Raw genomic sequence first — 23896 nt, 5'->3', positions numbered from 1 at the left:
TTTGTATTTTTAGTAGAGATGGGGTTTCACCATGTTGGCCAGGCTGGTCTTGAACTCTTGACCTCGTGATCTACCTGCGTTGGCCTCCCAAAGTGCTGGGATTACAGGCATGAGCCACCATGCCTGGCCAATTCCCAGATCTTGATATTAATAGTCTGTGTATGTCTTCTTGTCCTAACTGGGCTATATTTAATAAAAGATTAGGATCCTGTCGCATTTATTTTGTATCCTCAGACACTTGTCATCTATCACAGTTCTTTCTATGGCTGAAGTGACCAGCAAACCTGTTACATAAACAAGACATGCACAAACTCACCTCTACTTGGAAATCGTGGTGACTAAAATCCCAAGTGCATATTTGTGAATGTTTATTTTAATCAAAGAGGTAGCTTCTAATTATACTTCTCCTGCTAATATTATAGGCAGGTTCTTTATCCACCTGTAAAATGAAACGGTGGGACTATATGATGTAAATAGTCTATCCAGCCCTAGTCTTCTATAGTTAATTGCAGTTAATATTTATAAGATCAATGCAAGAGCCACAAAAATAACAGAACTGATGCAACCAGATATGTTTAGTCAGTAAGTAGATCTCTCCCAAATTTTAGCTTTCTCTAGAATTTACATGGACTAGAACTTTCTTTGTAATATAGCCTCTTGGCTGAGGTACAAAGAAAATGTTTGAGTTTATGTTTAACCCATATATATGGCAAGGATATTTCATATACTGTACAGCCTGAAGGTTATTGCTGTGGTTGGATACTTATAAAAGTGCAGGTGTGATGCCAGAGGAATTTATGAAACATGGAAATGAAAGAACTCTATCATCAAAACCACCTCTTTCGTAAGAGCATGTGGCCTGTCAGGTTAGGAGTACCCATTAGTGAGCTTGATGGGTTACAGACCTGCAGAGACCTTAGTCTCTTCTTAAAGATTCCTCCAGGAGGGGTCTTTGGAATAAAATTCCCCTTGGCTTACAGCCACGATGCATTCCTTTGCATGAGCTGAAATGAGTGTTTGGAAATCATTTTTGAAGTAAATCTTCCCACTCCTATAAAAGCAAGAGTTTATATTTCATAGAAGAACATGGCATGTTAATACCAAAAAGGTACAAGTGGAAAGGCTTTTGATTTGCTTGTTTGCTTTTCTTGCATTGCTCACAGTAAAGTGATTTGAGTGGAATGTTAAGTTTGTTTCATAAACACAAAATGGAAGGGAGACCAAGCATGTTGGAAATTGTAATGACAGAATTTATCTGTACATTCACTAAACCCAAAAACTCTCCTCAAATCATCAAAATTGCCAAGCTATTTTCAGTGTTATCCTAGTTACAATTTTCAACAGGCCAGGGCCCAAATGATTACTTCTTCTCCCTGATCTATATGCCCCCATGCAATCTACTCAGGAAACATGTGGACTTACAGGAGAAGCACTAAATAAACCCATACTTTGATACACAGTTGCTTATGACAAGCATTTTATGTTTGATGCTTTGCCATTTCACAAAACAATGTTGCAGACACACCCACAAACTTTTGAAATTTTTTTTTCATATCCTCAAGACCAGAAAAATCATTCCCCGGCCTGCATTAAGCTATTTCACTGCTGATTTTCAAGAAGCTATCTTAGAAACAGAAACCCATAGTTAATTGCCATTTTGCTATTGTAATTGACAAATTCAAAAGATTGTGACATACAGTTTGAGGAAAAAATGTGATCTGGCTGCTAATGGTTGCAGAGACCTAACTGTGGTAGTGAACAATTGGGAAGCTGGCTTTTGGCTCTAGTAACTTGATGGCCAGCTAAAACTTTTTTTTTTAATTGAGTCACTAAGGAAAGACAATATTTTTCTCCCTTTATTATAATGAAAACCAGGAAAAATATGAGTCAAGTGTTATCACAACAAAATTTGTTTTTGTACCCTAAAGTTCTTTAAGGGGAACGCTGTCCCTGACAGGTTTTGACTTGATGCTATAAATTATTGTTTGTATCATAATATACCCTTGTCAATAATTATCAGCCACTTTCTGCACTGGTCCTGAAGTAGAGGTAAGGGCTCATCTAGCTTTTTGAAACTGTCCTCTTGGGCAGATGCTCAATAAATGGCCAGTTTTATTTCTCTTATTTTTATTACTAATATTATAAAATGCTTTGCAAACTATGTAAAACATACAAACTGTATAACAAATGCAATTTTTATTATTGGCAACCTCACAAGTTAGATTGTGCTCAGCAGTACAAGGGTCATGTGTAAGAGAAGTAGAGTTCTGTGCTCACATAGAGAGACACCGGTAGGGTCTTGTGTAGGAGGAGTAGAGTTCTGTGCTCACATAGAGAGACATTGGATTTCTATTTATTTATTTTTCAAAATCTGACATGAACTAGATTCTTTAGATGTTAAGGTAATGACTACTACAATAGTCATGGGATGCTGGCAAAACTAGAGTATGAAATGAATGACAACTACCTTCAGAATAAACTTTGAAAAGGATTAAAGCTGATTCCAAAAACAGTAGCAGGAAGCAAATGTCAGCAAGGTCTTGGCCCACACAGCTTTTCGGTAACCATTAGTCATCATCTGACACCTCAAGGGAGAGTGTTGGACAAACACTGCAGAGGTTAAGATCCCTGCCCAGTTATTCAGTCTTACTGTGTCCTAGCATTTAGAACCAAAAACAACAGTAACGTACCAATAATCCATGCACACTAACTTCGTTCAACCCGAGGCAGAGATGACTTGTCTACATTCCATCACTAAGATAATGTGCTCTCCTTCTTACCCAGCAGCCATTCAAGTTTTGGCTGTTGCCTTGGTAGGAAGTTAGACAATACACAGATGACTTATGCAATTCTGTCCAATTAAAAGCACACACTTACTTTTGGCTAGTACTTAGATAGTTGGTTTTTTGTTTGCTTGTTTGTTTGTTTTTAACATAAAGGGCATTTCATTTTAAATAGTCTCTAATCAGAAATAGTATGTTTAAAAGTTCTGTTTCTTCACTTTAATGTTTTCCTTACCCAGAAAGATGGTTTCTATTTAGATAAGAAATTTTCTAGAAAACTGATGGAATCTGTTGTTTCACTGAGCTCCTAAGAGTATCCTCATTTGACTGTGGCTATTCACCATCAGTGCTTAACATTAAAATGTAAACATCAGATTAAAACTTCACTAGAGTGTTTAGAAAGAGCAGGAGTCTATTGATCAGAATTGGGACCATAAGTAATTGAGGGAAAGAGCATAAGCAGTTTGGCAAAAGAAAGCAGTTTAAGAAAGCAGATTCTTCCTTTCCAATATACTCCACAGAGGAAATGTTACTCTTTAGAAATGTCATTTTCCATTTAATCCTTATCAAATTGCATTTTGAAAACTATAAATATTTACTTATAACTATGACTATATTTTACAGTAACATTCCATAAATGCAAAAATAAATTCATTTTTTACATTAGCATGGCCACCTAACTCGTGAATTAACATGTCTTCAAAGCTAGAAAGTTTAAAATGTTCTGCCTTGAGAGGTGGAAAAGGAATATACTGTATAAAAATTTCCCTTACTATTGAGTATATATTTTAAATAGGTTGTACCTTTTCTATGTCCCTGAGTTTCCTTGCTAAGGCAACTATTTGTATAGTTAGATTTTTGAAATGAAAACGAAAACACTCAAATAAAAAAGTGAAATATGCGAACTTTAGTTTGACACATTAGAAACCCAACATAATATAGTTACTGTAAATGACAGTGAATGTAGTCCTGAGCTTCCCAGTAGTCAAGGCAAAAGGGGAAACACAATATATTAGGTAGCTCTCAATGGATGTAAAAATTAATTTTATGAATTTGCCAAAAGAAACAAACGATTATTTCTTATAACTGAATTATGAAAACAATTTCAAATATGGATCTTTTTACAAGTTACGTTAATGTATTGACATCATCAGTAATTGTGAAATAAAATGCAAAGTTATTTGCTATATGGGTATTATTTTACTGCAAAAATCTGACTGTTATTTAGAAATGTTTAGGAATTTCCTAAAATAAGATTGAATTCTCATTCAATAGCCTGTTCTTTACATCTAAAGACTGTAATTTACAGGATTTAGTTAAATCAGTAGGTTAAACAAACTGCTTCCAAATTTTCTTTCAAAATTTGATGTTTTGTAAATTTTAAGAATATTCTTTTAATATATTGTTCATGTTGTAAGAAATGTATTTATTTATTTGGTTCTGTGAAGAAAAATTAACCCAAGTTGGCAAAAATTTGAGTAAATTTGGAGACTTTTTAGCAAGTAATTAAATGTCTACAAACGTGCCTTGTGACATATATATGTATATGAGTGTATACACACACACATCTTACAGGTTCATCAAAGGATGAATTTTCTTGTTTAGTATGATATACATGCTGTAATTTGATGACTTCCTTTCTCTCTAGCTGTTGTGTTTATGCTGCTAGCCAGAGCTTAAAACTTATACTGTGACTTAGAAACAGGATGTCTTCAGTATCAGCTTACATGCTTGTCACTCGGGAGTTAAAAATCTCTAAAGTTACTATATTGTGAAATCTAGGTAAAAAAGCCAAGGCGAAAGCTATAGCACTTCATTAAAATGTAATGGATAAATTCTCAAAGTTAGGGTAACAAAAGTAGAAAAAGAATTCATTCATTTATTGAAAATGTTGATGTTTAAGAATAATGGAAATTACTTATTTTAGGCTTGATGTTTTACTCTGATTGTACAAAAAACCTTCAAAAGAGTAAAAAGTGCTGCCAAATATTCTATTTTAGAAGCTTTAATATGCTTTAGAATTATTACCTCCTTTTCTTTGTTGCACGTGCCTTACAAGCTGTTCTTAGTTTCATAATCAAACTATTTGAGCTACATATCGTAATTCAGAAAATAGGGAACTTGTACATTTTCCATAAAACATGTTTGGAAATTTTAGACGTGTTTCCTTTTGTGTTATGTGTTTGCCTTCTGAATTAAGAAACATTGTTATAGCAAGGATGGGCAAAATGGAGACCAAGAGAAAGGAATGGACACAGGGAACGGAAGGAAAGTAAAACAGACAACTGACTTATGCTATGCTACATTATTTTGCAAAGTAAAAGCATCATCTCTGACCTGATTACTGCAATGCTCTTCTGACCGTAAGGAAGATCTATTTTCCACAAAGAAGTTTGAATTATCATTTTTAAATGTGTATCAGATCTGATTATATCCCTCCTTAAAATTATTTACTGTTTCCTTGTGCACTTAGAATGACATTTCAACTCTACCATAGCCTGCACAAATGATCTGTCCTTCTCTAACTTCTAAAATTTCCCTCCTTGATCTCTGCTCTGCTTTGAAAACACATCAAGGCTTTTTCCACTTCAGGCACCTTTCACCTTTCACATTTCTTGGACCTGGAATGCCTTTCCTCCGGTTCAGTTCATGCCTGGCTCCTCAACTTTGAGGTCTCAGTTCAGAAATTACATTGCAGAGAGATCTTCTTTGATGAATGAATCTAAAGGTGTTCTCCTTCCAGCCCAGTCCCAGTCAGTGCTCACAAGTTTGTTCATTGTTTCTTCATAGCACCTAATACAATCTGAAATTACTTTCATTATTTATTTATTGACTTGGGATTTATCCCCTTCTATGAGAATGTCAACATTTCTTTTTTTTTTTTTTTTTTTTTTTGAGACAGAGTCTCGCTCTGTCACCCAGGCTGGAGTGCAGTGGCCAGATCTCAGCTCACTGCAAGCTCCGCCTCCCGGGTTTACGCCATTCTCCTGCCTCAGCCTCCAGAGTAGCTGGGACTACAGGCGCCCGCCACCTCGCCCGGCTGGATTTTTGTATTTTTTAGTAGAGACGGGGTTTCACCATGTTAGCCAGGATGGTCTCGATCTTCTGACCTCGTGATCCGCCCGTCTCGGCCTCCCAAAGTGCTGGGATTACAGGCTTGAGCCACCGCGCCCGGCCGAGAATGTCAACATTTCTTATAGAAAGCAGGGCCTTTGTCTGTCTTGACCACGTAGGTATTCTCTTTAGTGTCTGATATTGAGTTGGTGCAAAATAAATATTTGCTGAATAAGTAAATGGGTGAACTAATGAATTGGGGCATGGCTGGAGAATTGGACCTATGTGTGTGTTCTTGAATAGGCAGGTGGTAAGTTATAAAACTTACAGAAGTTCAGTTTCTCTGGAAAGAGTTGGTATAATGGCAGAGAGGAAGAAGTGATGCTAGGAAAACCAGAGCCAAATCCCAGAGTTCTTGAATGTCATGGAGTGGAGTGTCTGAAACCTCTTTTCTGGTCAATGGATGGCTACTGGTGATTTTTGCATAGTCAATGCGTGCTTTAGAAATCCCTCCTTTATTACTAGCTATGGAAATCTCTTTCTGTGTCAGAGGAGCCTCATTTACACACAGGTTCAAGAATAGTGTAACTTCTGGATGTCAGCAGGCTGCTGATTTAGTCAATGTTCATTTCTTTTTCCATGCAGCATGACTACCGCATAGTCATGCTTCTGGGCTGGCAAGAGAAAATGCTTGCCTTAGTTCTTCACAGCTTGAGGGGAAATGGCCCGAGCCTTCTTGCAGGCATTTTTACCAGTATTTCTGACATCTCGGTGGCCTCCTCTAAAAGTCAGTACCATCTTCATGTCAGATTATTCCCTTTTCCTCCATTGTTCTTTATTTCACAATTTATTTTTCTAATGCATAGAGTTACCCCCATATCAGAGTTACTTGCTCCTGTGGTTTGTTTTAATTAGGTCTTAAAGGAAGTCCAGTCTGAAGCCTTTAAATGTAGTGTGCTGTTGGTTTGTTTCATTGGAGGAGTGCGTAGGTCCTTCTTCAGCTGAAACCTAGTACTGACAAAGCCTTGTAATAACCTCCATCCAATTGTATGACATTATATGTAGCATGCACATGTTTATGTGGACTTTTCTTACCACTTCGGATGTATTTAATTTATAAAATGGAAGACAGAGATATCAAGCTTCCAGTTAAAACAGTGGTTTATTTTATAGACGCTGGCAGCAAATTCTAGTTTCCTAAACTGGTTCACAATAGTTTAAAAGCCAGGGCCAGTTCAAAACTGGTTCACAATAGTTTAAAAGCCAGGGCCAGTTCTAAACTGGTTCACAATAGTTTAAAAGCCAGGGCCAGTTCATGAAGTTTTATGGTTCAGCCTTAAGTCATGGAATCTTTTTTATAGATTGTAGTGTCTTCAATTCTGGACTATAAAGGAAGAAAGCACCAAAGAAGCAAAATGTCAAATTTGAGAAAAGGACCCTGTTTGTCGACACTGACTCTTTTCAAGAGCTATGGAATCACATTCATTGTGATAACCACATTGGAAGCTGTCAATATCAGTGATGATTTCAGAGAGGTTTTTATTAAATGTCCAAACTTTTAGTATTTTATAGCAGGGGTCCCCAACCCCTGTGCCATGGATCAGTACCAGTCCTGTTAGGAACGGGGCCGCACAGCAGAATGCGAACCTCACCACCCGAGCTCTGCTTCCTGTCCAAACAGTAGAGGTCTTAGGTTCTCACAGAGGCACCAACCCTATTGTGAAGTGTGCATGTGGGGGATCTAGGTTGTGAATTTTGCGTGATGATCTTAGGTGGAACAGTTTAATCTTGAAACTATCCCCACATCCCATCCATGGAAAAATTGTCTTCCATGAAACTGGACCCTGGTGCCAAAACGGTTGGGGACCACTGCCTCATAATTTAAGAAGCATACTCACATGTAATATACCTTTTAACTTGTGTATAAAAGATTTACTTCTTACAAGTTTTTTCTCTTTTCTAAGACATATCATAGATATACTCTACATGTAAAGTAGGTAGAAAATCAAAAGATTAATATACCGTATGATCCATATCCACAGAAACTCTAATGGGAGAAGCAAATATACTGATGCATATATAAAGTACAGAATGGTAAGCACCAGTAGAGGAACAGGGTTGAGATTACATGGTGGTGCCTAACTATGGCTACAGGAATGGGAAAGGGTCTCTTAGAGAAGGCAGGATTTAAACGTGGCCTTATAGGACATGACATATTTCAGTAAGAAAAGATAGAGGGACAGAGGTTCTCTAAGTCAGTGAAATATCCTGAGCCAAAGCATAAAAGTAGGAAAATTAAGAACATAAATATTTATTTGTGTTCCATTAACTTTAATGTCTAGTGCTGTAGAATCAGAGTATGTCAGTACTAACCTGTTTTACTCATAACTTGTAGATTGGCTATTACCCAGAGAAAGTTTTCACCAACCAGAAGCACCTACTCTATCCTCTTAAATTATGTGTTCATGGGAGCTATAAATTCTACTCTTCATTAATAGGAACGTATTCACATCCTTGAAACAGATCATTTATATATTGTATGCTATTATTTATTTTTTTCTAGTGCTCTAGTGACTGCTGAACACATTCATCGTATTTCACAATTGAGTCCTTCCAAAATCCTCCATAGTAAGTGACGGTATATAGTTCTTTTGAGCATTTTTTGTTTAGGGAAAATTAAAGCACCAATGTTTAAACAACTTTTTCCAGGTTCACTTGGCCAATAAATGCAAACCTACCTACAATTTTGAACCAATTCTTTAAACCTATATAGTTATTACTATGTAGATGCATACAATTCATATTTATCTGTATTGATATGTAAGAGATTGAGAAAATTAAAGTTGAGAAAGATGAAATCCAAAATTAGTGATTTTGACAGTCAAATTAATTCTGGGTGCACAGAATTGAGGACAAAAGTAAAAGTGGCAGGAAGAGCTCATTTCAGGCAAGATTTAATGGAAGCAAAGTCAGTAGCTAAGAATATGGAAATCACATTTAAAAAGGGAAGGCTTTACTATTATGGGATGAAGGTAAGGATGTCAGGTCTTCAAACTGGGCAGTTTATGTTTTTGTGTTAAGAGTTGATACTTTATATTTCACAAGACTGCAGGGACTGGGCACTTGTGAGTCTACTATTTCTATTTTTTAATAATTGAGGGCAAAATTGTCAAAAGCAGATGCAGCTGAATCTTACATGCCATTCTGTAATTTTATATTGCTCAACAACAATTGGTTTTCATTTCTTCACACTTTAAAATGGATTGAACATATTTTAGATTCTACCATGAAAAAGATAACTAATGTGAATTTTTATTTTTCTGATGTGAGGTAAACGTATCTGTCTATTGAAATTCTCCATGACTAGATCGAGACCATCCTGGCTAACACGGTGAAACCCCGTCTCTACTAAAAATACAAAAAACTAGCCGGGCGAGGTCGCGGGCTCCTGTAGTCCCAGCTACTCTGGAGGCTGAGGCAGGAGAATGGTGTAAACCCGGGAGGCGGAGCTTGCAGTGAGCTGAGATCCGGCCACTGCGCTCCAGCCTGGGCGACAGAGCAAGACTCCGTCTCAAAAAAAAAAAAAAAAAAGAAAAGAAAAGAAAAGAAATTCTCCATGACTGAAGCATATGTAACCATGTGAAGTGGGCGGATCACGAGGTCAGGAGATCCAGACCATTCTGGCCAACATGGTGAAACCTCGTCTCTACTAAAAATACAAAAATTAGCTGGGCATGGTGGTGGGCGCCTGTAGTCCCAGCTACTCAGGAGGCTGAGGCAGGAGAATCACTTGAACTCTGGAGGCAGAGATTGCAGTGAGTCAAGATCATGCCATTGCACTCCAGCCTGGCAACAGAGAGAGACTCTGTCTTAAAAATAATTTTTAAAAATGTGTTAAAATGGGTAAATTAATTCCATTTAAAAAAATGGATTATTGCTTGTTACATGGAGATCACTGTATTAAGTGGTTTTGGAAACAGTTGGCAGTGTCTGTGTAGTGGTTGTTCAAAATTATTTTTTATTAATGAGAATCAAATATTAATGAGAAAGTTGTAAGTTTGGAATAAAATATCTCAAAGGTGTGTGGTAGAGCATTTTATGTGCTTTTCTTAGCATCTTTATGCATTGGAATAATTTATCCTTTTAATGTTTTAGAAAGTTTTGTCTTATTTTAATTGACACATAATAAGTATACATAATTATGTGTACAGGTGTTGTTTCCATATGTGTATTCATTATATGATGATTAAATCTGGGTAATCAACAAATCTGTTGCCTAAAACATTTATCATTTATTTTGGTGACATCATTAAAAATGCTTTCTTCTGGCTATTCTGAAATATAATACATAATTGTTAACTCTTGTTATCCTACTGTGCAATAGAACACCAGAAATTATTCTTCTTATTTAACTGTAACTTTGTGCTCTTTGACCAACCTCTTCCTGTCTCTCGCTTTCCTCCGTTTCCCTCTGGCAGTCACCATTCTACTCTCTATTTCTATGAGATCAACTGTTTCAGATTCCATGTAAGAGTGAGATCATGTGGTATTTGTCCTTCTGTGTCTGGCGTATTTCACTTAACATAATATCTAGGTTCATCCATGTTGTTGCAAATGACGGGATTTCATTATTTGCTATGGCTGAATAATATTTCATTGTATGTATGTACCACATTTGCTTTATCCATTCATCTGCTGATGGGCACGTAGGTTGATTTCATGTCCTGGCTATTGTGAATAGTGCTACAGTAAACATGGGAGTACAGATATAGCTTCGACATACTGACTTCATTTCCTTCGGATATGCACCCAGCAGTGAGATTGCTGGATCATATGGTAGTTCTATTTTTAATTTTTTGAGGAAACTCCATACTGTTTTCCATAATGGTCTTGCTAATTTACATTTCTACCAACAATGTATAAGGGTGCCCTTTTCTCCACTTCCTTGTCAACGCTTGTTATCTTTTATCTTTTTGTTAATAACCATTCTAACTGGAATGAAGTTGTATTTCATTGTGGGTTTCACTTGCATTTCTCTGGTGATTAGTGACGTGGAGCATTTTTTCACACACCTGTCGGCCAATTGTATATCTTCTTCTGAGACATGTCATTTCAGATCTTTTCCCCATTTTTTAATCTTTTTTTCCTGCTATTGAGTTTTTTGAGCTTTTTATGTATCTTATATATCCTAGGTATTAACCCCTTTTGGATATGAATATATAGTTTACAAATATTTTCTTGCATTTTGTAGGTTGTATCTTCACCTGTTGATTGCTTTCTTTGCTGTGCAGAAGTTTTTTACTTTGATGTAATCTCATTTGTCTATTTTATTTTTATTGCCTGTCTGATAAATAAAAAATCCTAGGCTCCTAGTTTCATTCTTAAACTGTGAGATTTTGGATTGGTCTTTGTATTTCTCTGAGTGTGATTTAGAAATATTTGCCTTCAGCCGGGCGCGGTGGCTCAAGCCTGTAATCCCAGCACTTTGGGAGGCCGAGACGGGCGGATCACGAGGTCAGGAGATCGAGACCATCCTGGCTAACACGGTGAAACCCCGTCTCTACTAAAAAATACAAAAAACTAGCCAGGCGTGGGGGCGGGTGCCTGTGGTCCCAGCTACTCGGGAGGCTGAGGCAGGAGAATGGCGTGAACCCGGGAGGCAGAGCTTGCAGTGAGCTGAGATCCGGCCACTGCACTCCAGCCTGGGCGACAGAGCGAGACTCCGTTTCAAAAAAAAAAAAAAAAAGAAATATTTGCCTTCATTTGGTCTTTTTTTGTTTTCTCTTTAGCTTGACCAACTCGAAAAAGCAGTGGAAGCAGCTCACACATTTTTCGTGGCAAACCCTGAGCACATGGAAATGCAACAGAACATTGAGAATTACAGAGCGACAGCTGGTGTTGAAGCATTGCAACTGGTAGACAGAGAAGCCAAACCACACTTGGTAAGCTCTGTGGACCCCTGCCCTCACCACAGGGAGCTAAGTGCTCCTAAGTTTCATTTGAGTCAAAGCAAATTTCTATGAATGAATATCTCATAAAATTTATTCTCAAATTTTAGTAACATTTTTAGACTTTCAGAGTTCTCAGAATATAATGATCAGGCCTGAAAAAATTGAGATGATTTTTTAAAATTCTAATTGAAATTTTAAAAGTTGAAATAAAAAAACTAAAAAATTAAAAATTTTAAAATTAAGAGAAAATAAAAATTAACTTAGAAATTTGATATAATGTGATAAAAACTAGAACATCATATAATTATCTATAATCCTCTCTGAACCTTTCCAATACTTTTATTTTATACCTAGGAGGTGAGGCCAGTGTAAATTGTTCAGGATTATACTGTAATTTTCCAGCTCCCAGTCCAGTGGTTTGCCCATTGTACCTATACATTTCAAACTGAGGTTTTAAAAAGCGATGTAATTCTTTGTATACACTAAACATTACTTGAAATCACATGTTGAAAGCCTTTTTTTTTTGTCTAAATTTTTGACATCACCATTCTCAACATGTAGCCTCCAAAATTACTGCAGAAAAGGATAAGGGAAGACTTTAGAAAATACTTTTTTAAAAAAAGCACAGGCAAGGCCTAAAAGTGGATGTCACTTCCACCGACATCTGTTGTCCTGCACTTGTTACATGGCCCTACCTATAGGCAAATGATTTCAAAAATATAGTCTTGCATGTGCTAAGGGACAAAACCGAAATTGACTGATCACATAGCAGCCTATTTGCTCAGTAAGACCCCTCTCACTTGTAAGTATTTGAAGCCAGGAATGCTGTTCTTTATCTCCCAGTGCAACCCTTCTTTATCGCTCCTCAGCACAAGCAGTCAGTACCCCACCTACCGAAATGATCCTCAGTCAGCATAAACTCTTCTCTTTGAAACTAAGAGGTTGTTTGTTTGTTTGTTTTGTTTTTTGTTTTGTCTGTTTCATTGCAGGAGAGTTACAATGCAGGAGTTAAACATTATGAGGCTGATGACTTTGAGTTGGCTATCAGGCATTTCGAACAAGCCCTAAGAGAATATTTCGTTGAAGATATAGAATGCCGGACTCTATGTGAGGGGCCTCAGAGATTTGAAGAATATGAGTATTTAGGGTATAAGGCTGGTCTGTATGAAGCTATTGCAGGTAAAGCTTAGTTTTTCATTTTGTTTGTTTCTTGATTATAAAAATACTACTTGCGATTTATAAAAAACTATTCCAGCAAAATAGAAGAATATATTGTAAAAATAAAAGACTCATGTGTCTATCCCAGCCTATCTCCTGTAGAGAAATTTATGTAGTTAAATTTTGGTGACTGTCTTCCCAAGCTTTTTCAGGTCCTTATGTAAAATATTTGTGTATTTACTTATAGTTATTATTTCATTTCTTATAAAATAGGAGAATATATATTGTTTTTCAACTTTTGTTGTTTTATTTTATGCTTAACAATATGTTGTGGACTTCTTCTCATGTAAGTACATAGAGTCATTTTATTGTATTTAATGGCTGGGTAATGCTCTGTTATATAAACACATCGGAATTTAATTGACTAGTCCTTTACTGATGGGTATTTAAGAGGCTGAAATTTTTCATTATTATAAACAATGTAGTAGTGCACACTTTGGTATAGTCTTCAACTACTTAAAATGTTTCGTTATTTAATAAGAATTTAATATATTACAAAGTGGCATTTAAAATAGTAGGTAATGCACATTATAGAATAATTTGGGAGATTGGCTAGTTAACCACTTATGAGGGGAAAGTGAGTTCTCTGCTGTATACCTTACACAAAAAAAGTTATATTTGTAATAACAATATAAGTGTAAAATATAGAACTGTTAGAAGAAAATGAGGGAAAATATTTGTATAATATTAGGAGAAGAAAAGCTCTTCTTTTCTTTTTTTGAGACGGAGTTTTGCTCTTGTTGCCCAGGCTGGAGTACAATGGCGCGATCTCGGCTCACTGCAACCTCCGCCTGCTGGATTCAAGCAATTCTGCCTCAGCCTCCCAAGTAGCTGGGATTACAGGCATGCACCACTACACCTGACTAATTTTGTATTTTTTGTGGAGATGGGGTTTCTCCATGTTGGCCAGGCTGGTCTCGAACTCCTGACCTCAGGTGATCCGCCCACCTCGGCCTCCTAAAGTGCTGGAATTGCAGGTGTAAGCCAGCATGCCCAGCAGAAAGGCTCTTCTAAGCATGACAAAAGACAAGAAAAATAAAAAACAAGTTAAAAACTTTACCTAAGATTTGTAAGTACAGATTTATACAATATACCAAGCTGATCTACAAACACAAATAGAAAGTATTGCAAAATATTTTGTAGGCAAAGTGTTAATATCTTTCATATTCAAAGAGAGGCTGTAAATTATTATTGTTCATAGTAATTTACTTCTTATTTATCAGTAGTAATAATAACCAATGTGGGCCGGGCGCGATGGCTCACACCTGTAATCCCAGCACTCTGGGAGGCTGAGGCAGGCGGATCATGAGGTCAGGAGATCGAGACCATCCTGGCTAACACAGTGAAACCTTGTCTCTCCTAAAAATTAAAAAAAAAAAAAATTAGCCAGGTGCGGTGGTGGGTGCCTGTAGTCCCAGCTACTCGGGAGACTGAGGCAGGAGAATGGCGTGAACCCAGAAGGTGGAGCTTGCCATGAGCCGAGATGGCACCACTGCACTCCAGTCTGGGCGACAGAGCGAGACTCCATCTCAAAAAAAAAAAAAAACAAAAATAATAATAAAAAAATAATAATGATAATAACCAACATGTATGTAGCAATTGTGACGTACAAAGCACTTAACATCTTTTAATCTATTTAATGCTTTAAGCAACTCTTATAGATACTATTATTACTTACTCTCCTCTTCCTTTTGTAAATGAGGAATTTTTATCTGAAAAAGATTAAGTGATGTGATTAAAGTGAAGCTGGAACTGATATTTGGACTTTTCTGAATCTAGAATCTATACTTTTAAGGTCTACGTAATTGAAAAGTAGGCAAAAGATGATTTATTAATACATTTTTCACAAATATTTTTGAACACACTTTTTTTCTGAGTTACCCACGTATGAAAATCAATGTTCAACTTCATTTACGTACTAAAATGCCAGTGAATACAATCAGTTTACTCTCCCCAACTTCCAATGCTTCCAGTCTTCCTAAAAAGCACTACTCATCCGGGAGCAGTGGCTCACGCCTGTAATCCTAGCACTTTGGGATTCTGAGGCAGGTGGATCACCTGAGGTCAGGAGTTTGAGTCCAGCCTGGCCAACGTGGTGAAACCCCATCTCTACTAAAATCCAATTCTTTAATAAGAACTGTCATGATTGGGCACATGTGTATGTTTTCAGTCATTCTCTCTCCCTCTCACACTCTCTCTTGCTTTTTGATTCCTTAAATATGCTATGCTTATTTCCACTTACAGATCTTCAAAGTGTTGTTTTCTTCTATCTCTTGGCTAAAGCCTTGTCCTGTTTAGTGCTCAATCTTCAGTGCCTAAGAAGAGTGACTGTAGTAGGTACTTAGTACATACTGGTTAAATGAATGGGTTAATGAATGAATGAAGGAAAGCGAAGACATAGCCATCAATCACATAGCAGGGATTAAAATGGTTAAATAGGCCGGGCGCGGTGGCTCAAGCCTGTAATCCCAGCACTTTGGGAGGCCGAGACGGGTGGATCACGAGGTCAGGAGATCGAGACCATCCTGGCTAACATGGTGAAACCCCTTCTCTACTAAAAAATACAAAAAACTAGCTGGGTGAGGTGGCAGGCGCCTGTAGTCCCAGCTACTCGGGAGGCTGAGGCAGGAGAATGGCGTAAACCCGGGAGGCAGAGCTTGCAGTGAGCTGAGATCCGGCCACTGCACTCCAGCCCCGGAAATCGAGCGAGACTCCGTCTCAAAAAAAAATAAAATAAAATAAAATAAAATGGTTAAATACTCCATGTTTATGAGAATGTAGCTTTAGAATTATTGTTAAGAATTATTGTTAAGGTTTCTTATAGAGACAATTAGGTTATAGCTATCAAAAATTAGACTAGGAAGTAGACTGAAAATTAATATGTCAAATGACCAATTTGGGTCACACCCAGTTACTCAAAATCAACTCAGTTCACCTAAATTTAATACAACGATCTCAATTATTGAGGATATTTTCCTGAAAGTTTTGTTTTCTTTTGGATCTCTGCAAGATCCAGTTGCCTAAATTTTTGGAATGTCAGTTTTATGTGTGGTTCACATTTTAATTGCTATTTCTCTACACTTGATCTTGTATTTGGAAATGGCAGATTCTTCCTTTATTATAGTTAACTATGTTGTGGTTGTGGAGGAATATGCATCCTGCTTTCACTCCCACATTGGCCTCTATACCTGCTTCTACCAATGGCCACTGAACCGTTTTGGCCAATGTCCTAGATCTGGTTTAGGAAAATTAATCGACGATTTCCCACAGATTAGCATTTAGTGATTTGCTCAGGGTCACCACAGCATGTTGGTAGCTGGAAAATAATAGAGATCTCATAACTCAGGTTCTTTCATTTTTAAGACTCAAACTTATTAAAAACATATTAATTGCACAATGTCATTTAAGATATAAAGAAGGCAAGGGATATACCTAATAAAAGTAATATGACCGTTCTCACTATATAAATTCTTGTCTGGTTCAAAATTGTCCTAAATTAGGAATAAAAGTGGCTTTCTAAATAGCAAATGTATTAGAAAATCAGAATATTTGAATTTTAGAGTTTGACATTAACAGTTGGGGAGAAATACAAATGGCTCCTGAATGCAGTTATTTATTACCAGCCTTGCTATGAAACCCAAAAGGATACGTTTCTGTCACTCCTGTTTTGCTGCTATTTATATCCGTTTTCAAAAAATATTCCCATTCAGATTTTGAGTTATTGGTGAGTATCTTTCACCTTTACCTTTTGCTTGTCACTTGGAATTAAAAGGAATGTGTATTAGAAAGTAAATGGAAATGCAAATGGTAAGTTGAGTAGGAGAAAACAGTTGAAGGTTGTTTGTTTTTGTTTTCTTAAGAAATAAAACAGCTGGTTATTTATTTCTAACATGCTAATCAAATAAATAGAACTCATTCTTCCTTCACATCCCCTGGACTGGGGTTAATAACCAGTGGGCTTTAGGGATTCTATTAGCTGTGCTATAAATCATTCAGTTAGCCAAGTTATGCAAAACTGGCACATTTCCCCACACCAGAAAATGCACATTTCCTTCCTGTTGTGTTTTGGGGTCCCTCTGCAAAATCATCAAGATCCAAGCCAAACTCAGACTAAACAGGGAACCTTTTGAAAAAAAGGCAGTTGTGGTCAATCAAATTGCACAGCTATGAGATCAAATGATTTTATCATCATCCTCAAAAGAACACACACACTCAGCACAGGCATGAAGGAACTATTCTTTCTGCAAAATGCATCCATCTTCATTGTAAAAATCAGTCAAGATGAAACGTAGGAGGCATTTTCTTCTCTGGGACATTCACCACTTGTGTTTCCTCATCTTGGGCTTTGATAAGATAGAGTCCAGGGCTCAAGGGGACATGCAAACCCCAACACTTCAGGACCCTCCAGCCAGAAGAATGGGAGTGATAGAAAGGGGAGTGAAGAGAAATAGGAAATAAAATGCTCATTTAAATTCCTTTCATCCTTCTCCCTAGTTTACCAGTCTCTGGTAAAGAATATACAATATCCCTAATATTCGAATATACAATGTCTAGGCGATAGACTAATTTATAACTGTGTAGAATAAGTTTCTGACCAATAGGCGTAAAAAGACAAAAAAAGAGTTTTTATTTCTCCTTTAGGACAAATTGGCTTGAAAATGTTAACAAAGAAAAAGAGCATTTTTGCTTCACTTCTCAGCCTGAATTTCCCACATCCATGGCTGTTTCTTTTTCCGAACTGTTCCTTAACATTTACTAGCATCTGAACTTCCATTTCCACTTCCAGGGCCCTTCGAACCATCTAAGATATCCAAAGAGGGGCCCCAAAGTTGTTAAATATGAAAACTGACATTCAGCTGGGTGTAGGTGGGGGAAAGTGGACTGTGGGGCATAAAAAGTGTGCATGGGAAGGGAAGAGTGAGGTACAGAGAATAGACTGTGAGCCAGAGGATTTGGAATCTGCTGTCGTTCTAGTGATCACTGATCAGGAGACCTTGGCAAGTCAACTACTTTCTTTGTAAAAAGGTTTTGCAGTCCGAAAGTGAAGATTATAGTAATTTTGCTCTCCGAGTGTGGTGAGGTGAGGAATGCCCTGAGTAACTGTGACTGTGACATTGACGTTTGGGCACTCAGCAGCCTGGAGGAACACATGTATTGGCTCTTGTCTTCCAGATCACTACATGCAGGTGCTTGTTTGTCAGCATGAATGTGTGAGGGAACTTGCCACCCGCCCTGGCCGCCTCTCACCCATTGAGAATTTTCTTCCTCTGCACTATGATTACCTACAGTTTGCCTACTATCGAGGTAAAGCGTGGATCATCCGTGAAGACTTCTTGGGGGGTTGTGGTTCGTCATTACAGACATCACATTTTTGTAATTTAATGTCCTGACTTCTTCAGTTTATTATCAAAGCAATAGGAATTTATGCATTTCTTCTCTCCTGAGCCACAGGACGAGAAGAGCAGAAGGGGAACTCACCAATGGGCAAAGTACAAAATGTAATGCTGTGATAATTTACTGAAAATCATACTAGATTGACATTTTGCATGATTTTTTAGACTTAATATTTTTTAACTCAATTTAAAAAGAACTTTGCAAAATCCTCTTCCTTCCCAAAAACAAAACATTATTTATTATCCTGGTGTTGATGGCACACAATGAATCATGTGCTGAAGTCATAAACAGTGAATCAAAGTTGAGAGAGTTGCTTAATTTTTATCATTCTTTTTAAAAATCAAGGTCATCTCAGAGTGTATATATATATACACACACATACATATACTGTAAATTTCCATTAGAAGAAATCCAATGTTGTGACCTTTTCCAAAACAAAGCATACATTTACAATTTCCCTTGTAATAGCTAAATATTTCTGTAATGAAAAGTTTATATTGGAAACATCTTTGTTAGTTCCTTTCAGTAGTTTGCTACTGTTGGATTTGCTCTAATTGTATAGTGAGGGATTTGAGGGGCTTCCTCCAGAACATCTGGGACTCTATGAAGGACTTTGCATTAAGGTACCAGTTTATCACAAACTGCAGCCATGAAAAATAACATTTTAAAAGCACTTATATTACTAGTACATTATGTACAAAATGGGACATTACTGTTGCAAAGGTCATCTTCTGGATGTTTACTTAACCCAAATTCAGTACAAAAATCAGAATTAACTCATACAATTCTGTTTATCTGTGTTAAAGAATAAAAGTTGTCAACAAACATCTTCAGATAAAAACTTGATAATTTGTGCAAAACAACTAGCACCAAAGCAGACCAAAGGTAATAACTTTTGAATACTAGAAATAATGTCTTTCCTTTTATCTGTGACTGTTTCTGCTTTTTCTGCTGAGCCTCAGTTTATCTTCCCTCTTATCCATGTTTAATGCTGACTTCTGTAGACATGTTGCTGGCCTCCCTTTAAAATCCTTTGGACAGACCTAAGCTGACTCTAATGCTGCAACTCCTTTGTCTTTCAGTTGGTGAGTATGTGAAAGCCCTGGAATGTGCCAAAGCCTATCTTCTGTGCCACCCAGATGATGAGGATGTCCTAGACAACGTGGATTACTATGAGAGTCTGCTGGATGACAGCATTGACCCAGCATCCATTGAGGCCAGAGAGGTGAGACCAATGTTTTGAAAAGAAATTCTTGATTCTGCATGTGTTCTGGGAAGAGTTGACAAAAATACAACCCTGGTCTTAAAGATATCTAACAATTTAGCAAAGGTTCTAGAACTCAGTTCTTTCCAATTTTATTTACGCCGGAGGCACATTTTTATTCACACATGCTAGCATGTGAAAGTATGTTGAGATGGGGCCATGTCTTGCAGCTCTGAATATTTGTTAGCTCACTTGTGACTATCTAATGAAAATATTGCCACCTGAACATTTATCATATCTGTTACCTGTTATTTAAATAAAAAATGTCTTTCTTTACTTTTTTTTCTCTAGGATTTAACAATGTTTGTGAAACGTCATAAGCTAGAATCTGAGCTGATAAAATCAGCTGCAGAAGGTCTGGGGTTTTCATACACTGAACCGGTAAGAGGAAAGAGGAAATGTTTATTAAGATAATGACTCAGTGGAATTCTTTTTATGTTTTTATTACCTGCCTCCATTTTTGCCGTTTACCTCAAAAAGCTAAGATTTTAATGACTTCCTTGAGGTAAAAATAGGGGTGGGAGATATTTACTCAATATATCTGATGAACTTTAAAAGACGAATGGATTTCCACATCAGTCATTCCATGTTAATGAGGTCCAAAGTCAAAAGCAAATCTATTGGGTAAAAGTGTTTTGTGTATAACTCATTTGCCCCGGGAGTGTTTCATTTTCCTAAATTCCAGATGTGGTGTTTTAGGTTTTCTTTTTTTTTTGAGACGGAGTCTTGCTCTGTCGCCCAGGCTAGAGTGCAGTGGCCGGATCTCAGCTCACCGCAACCTCTGCCTCCTGGGTTCACGCCATTCTCCTGCCTCAGCCTCCCGAGTGGCTGGGACCACAGGCGCCCACCACCTCGCCCGGCTAATTTTTTGTATTTTTAGTAGAGACGGGGTTTCACCGTGTTAGCCAGGAGGGTCTCGATCTCCTGACCTCGTGATCCGCCCGTCTCGGCCTCCCAAAGTGCTGGGATTACAGGCTTGAGCCACCGCGCCCGGCCGTTAGGTTTTCTTGTAATGCTTGTATATTACCTAAACATTAAAGAGAATTCAAAATACTGTCAGTCACAATCCTATCGCCCATCACGCTGACTTCACCCCATTTTTTCATGCTGTCTTCTAATCATCGTTTATATGAAGACTTATCTTTTGCAGAAACATATACTATGGTATAAAGAGATCTGTAGTCTGATTTTTATTTAAGAAGATATCATAAGAAATTTCTACATTTGCATAACTTTAAAAGGTATTTTTAGATACATTGTAGTATCTAAAAAGTAGGTAGAATTTAGAATTTTAGATAGGTAGAATTGATGTACAATAAATGAACTCTTCTGCTGAACATTTGAATTATTTCTGATTTTTGAATTATACAAAATGTATTAAGCATTTTTCTCTATTGAACTATATCCTTAAAATAAATTCCTAAGAGTGGAATTATTCTGTCATCAAAGGATATAAGGTTTTAAATTTCTTGAAACTAAATTGCTTTTCTAAGAGAATTCTCTTAGAAATTATTTATTATTAATTTACAATTATATATATACTCATATAGAATTACTAATTCTCTTGGAATTATTTATTTGCACACTATTTTAATACTAACACTATCTCATGTGGGAAGATTTAGTGACTCCTCTAAAGTCTCATAGCTCACAACAGATTGAACAGGCGTTTGAATCCTAGTAATGCACAAAAGTACCATTTTACCACAAATTTATCACAGTAAGAAATAACATTTTAAAATCACTTTTATTATTTATGTATTATATATGAAATAATACATCATTTTAATTTATAATTTTTTGATGACCAGCAAGAATAAACCTTTTCACGTATTAACTATTTTTCCTCTTCTTTTAGTTATTTGGGCATGGGTTTTGTTCATTTATCCTTTGATTACTATGTAAGTTCTTCAAATGATATACAAGTTAATACATTTATAAAATTATTTATAATATGTCCATTTACAACCTTGTCTCATTTCTTATGTCATGTTTTTATAGGCACACTTTTTAAAATGGGTTAATTTTAATGTACTATTTCCAATACAACACCTTCTAATATATTAATATTTATATCTGGTCTTACTTATTATTCTTTAAAAATTATGTTATCCAAGAGACCTTAGAATATGTTATTTACTAATTTCATGATATATGCAGATGATTATTCAAGCTGGATTTTGTTTGTTTGTTTATTTTATTCAGAAAACATAAATAAGTTGAACCGAATACTCTGAAATGTTTTTCTGCCACCAAATTCCAAGTCACTTTCTTGGACAAAAGGATGGATATCCAGGCTAATTCCATACTATTTAAAAAATCGATTTGTATTTCATTTTGCCCTTGCCAAATCTCCACTAACTTTAGCCTTCCTTTGCATTAATCTATAAAATATAAATATATTGTATCTTTACACAAAGTACAAAATTCCTAAATTATAGATCTTTTGAATGTTTTGTGCATATTTTATTTTACCTTAATTCTGTAAGTGATGTTTTAGTGACAAAATTCCTGCGTTTTTTTTTAATCGATTCAAAACAGAACTATTGGATCAGGTATGGAGGACGACAGGATGAGAATCGGTAAGTCCATTCAGAATACAAACTGGTTTTTTTATGAGGAGAAATACTTAGTATCATAACCTATCATAGAGAGGTAAGGGGATATAATAAAATAATTGTAAGCTGTGAATTAGGAGTTCTGCAGCCAGGTCCCAGCTCTTCCTGCCACGTTTTTGTAACCTTAGGTAATATATCTTCTGCTTTCTGGGTCTCATGTTTTTTTTTTTTTCCTTCCAGAAAAAAAAGAGTTAAATCAGGCAATCTCTATGTGCTAACATTCCATGATTCCAAATCTGAGAAGATTGGATACTGTTTTTGATTTATTAACAGAAAAAACTATGAAATAGGTTTTCTGATGGTGAATTCCCTTACCATATTTACTTGAAATAATGAAGTTCAGAAAGTTATACTGCAAGCTAAAATATTAGGTGTCACTAACTGAATCAGAAATCAGGAAAGCTCATTATTTAAAGTGACAAAAGTCAATTTACATCTTTTAAAGAACTGAACCTCAGAAGGTTAGAAACACCTGCTTGAGATCACATGGTCCAGCTTATTGATTTTCAGATTGGGAACCTGAGGCCCTGACAAAGCAAGCAACTTGCTTAGAGTCGCATCACAAAGGAAGGACAGATCCAGATCTTCTTATTTAGAATCTTGAAGTCTTTCACTAGGCTTAAAAAACTCAACCCTTGGATGGCATAAAATTATTTCAAGAGATCCAATAATGTATATACATATTTGGATTTGTTCGATTTTTATGTATATAAAGGACAGCCTGCTGTCATTTGTGTGTTTGCGAATGACAAACCCGTGTCTTCTTTCTCACAATAGTCAAGAACTACTACATTATGACAAAATTTATTTCAATCCAACAATTGTTCAATGATGCACTCCATGTTCCAGGCCCCATTGGACACTCTGAGCATTACAAAGATGCGCATGATAATTTTTTTCCTACTTGAGATTAGAGACTAATCTGAAGAGGGTTACGTTATGAATACAATAAATTGTAATAAAGGTTGCTAAGAAGATTTAGAGGAGTGAAATAAGGCAAACTCACTGAGGAAATAGAGAACTTCATAGAGGCAGTGACATTTAATTTGACTTTAAAAGACAGGCGAACTTGCATACAACAAAATACACAATATAGAGTCATAGACTACCTGGGTAAAGTATTCTTTGCCTTTGAGCATCGTTATTCAGTGACAAATTGCCATTTTAAATTTTTTGAATGGGCAGGGTCCCTTCAGGAGTGAATGTAGAGGGAGCAGAAGTTCACGGATTGTCAATGGGAAAAAAGTTATCACCCAAGATAGATCGAGACCTAAGAGAAGGTAAGTAGCTGTGGGCTTTTACTCTACAAAGGAGGAAGGGGAAGATGGCGCTTGACCAGTTCTTTTCCAGATCAAGGAAGAACCCACTTTCTCTTTTTTTTTTTTGAGGCGGAGTCTCTCTCTGTCGCCCAGGCTGGAGTTCAGTGGCCGGATCTCAGCTCACTGCAAGCTCCGCCTCCCGGGTTTACGCCATTCTCCTGCCTCAGCCTCCCGAGTAGCTGGGACTACAGGCGCCCGCCACCTCGTCCGGCTAGTTTTTTGTATTTTTTAGTAGAGACGGGGTTTCACCGTGTTAGCCAGGATGGTCTCGATCTCCTGACCTCGTGATCCGCCC

The 23896-nt window shown here is 36.8% G+C and overlaps 1 protein-coding gene across 1 annotated transcript in view; it reads left to right on the top strand.

Moving 5' to 3' along the window:
- Positions 1 to 23896, top strand: part of P3H2 (prolyl 3-hydroxylase 2) — a 168532-nt gene that overhangs the window by 118325 nt on the left and 26311 nt on the right. Inside the window, exons 2-8 of the mRNA XM_023214895.1 lie at positions 11627 to 11779; positions 12778 to 12967; positions 18179 to 18310; positions 19483 to 19625; positions 19956 to 20045; positions 22206 to 22246; positions 23468 to 23562. Of these exons, the coding sequence (XP_023070663.1) occupies positions 11627 to 11779; positions 12778 to 12967; positions 18179 to 18310; positions 19483 to 19625; positions 19956 to 20045; positions 22206 to 22246; positions 23468 to 23562 (844 nt within the window). The remainder of the gene's footprint in view (positions 1 to 11626; positions 11780 to 12777; positions 12968 to 18178; positions 18311 to 19482; positions 19626 to 19955; positions 20046 to 22205; positions 22247 to 23467; positions 23563 to 23896) is intronic.

Source organism: Piliocolobus tephrosceles, chromosome 2 (genome assembly GCF_002776525.5).
Source record: "Piliocolobus tephrosceles isolate RC106 chromosome 2, ASM277652v3, whole genome shotgun sequence".
NCBI classification, from domain to species: domain Eukaryota; kingdom Metazoa; phylum Chordata; class Mammalia; order Primates; family Cercopithecidae; genus Piliocolobus; species Piliocolobus tephrosceles.
Note: the sequence above shows the minus strand (reverse complement) of the source record. Positions and strands in the feature narration are given on the sequence as shown.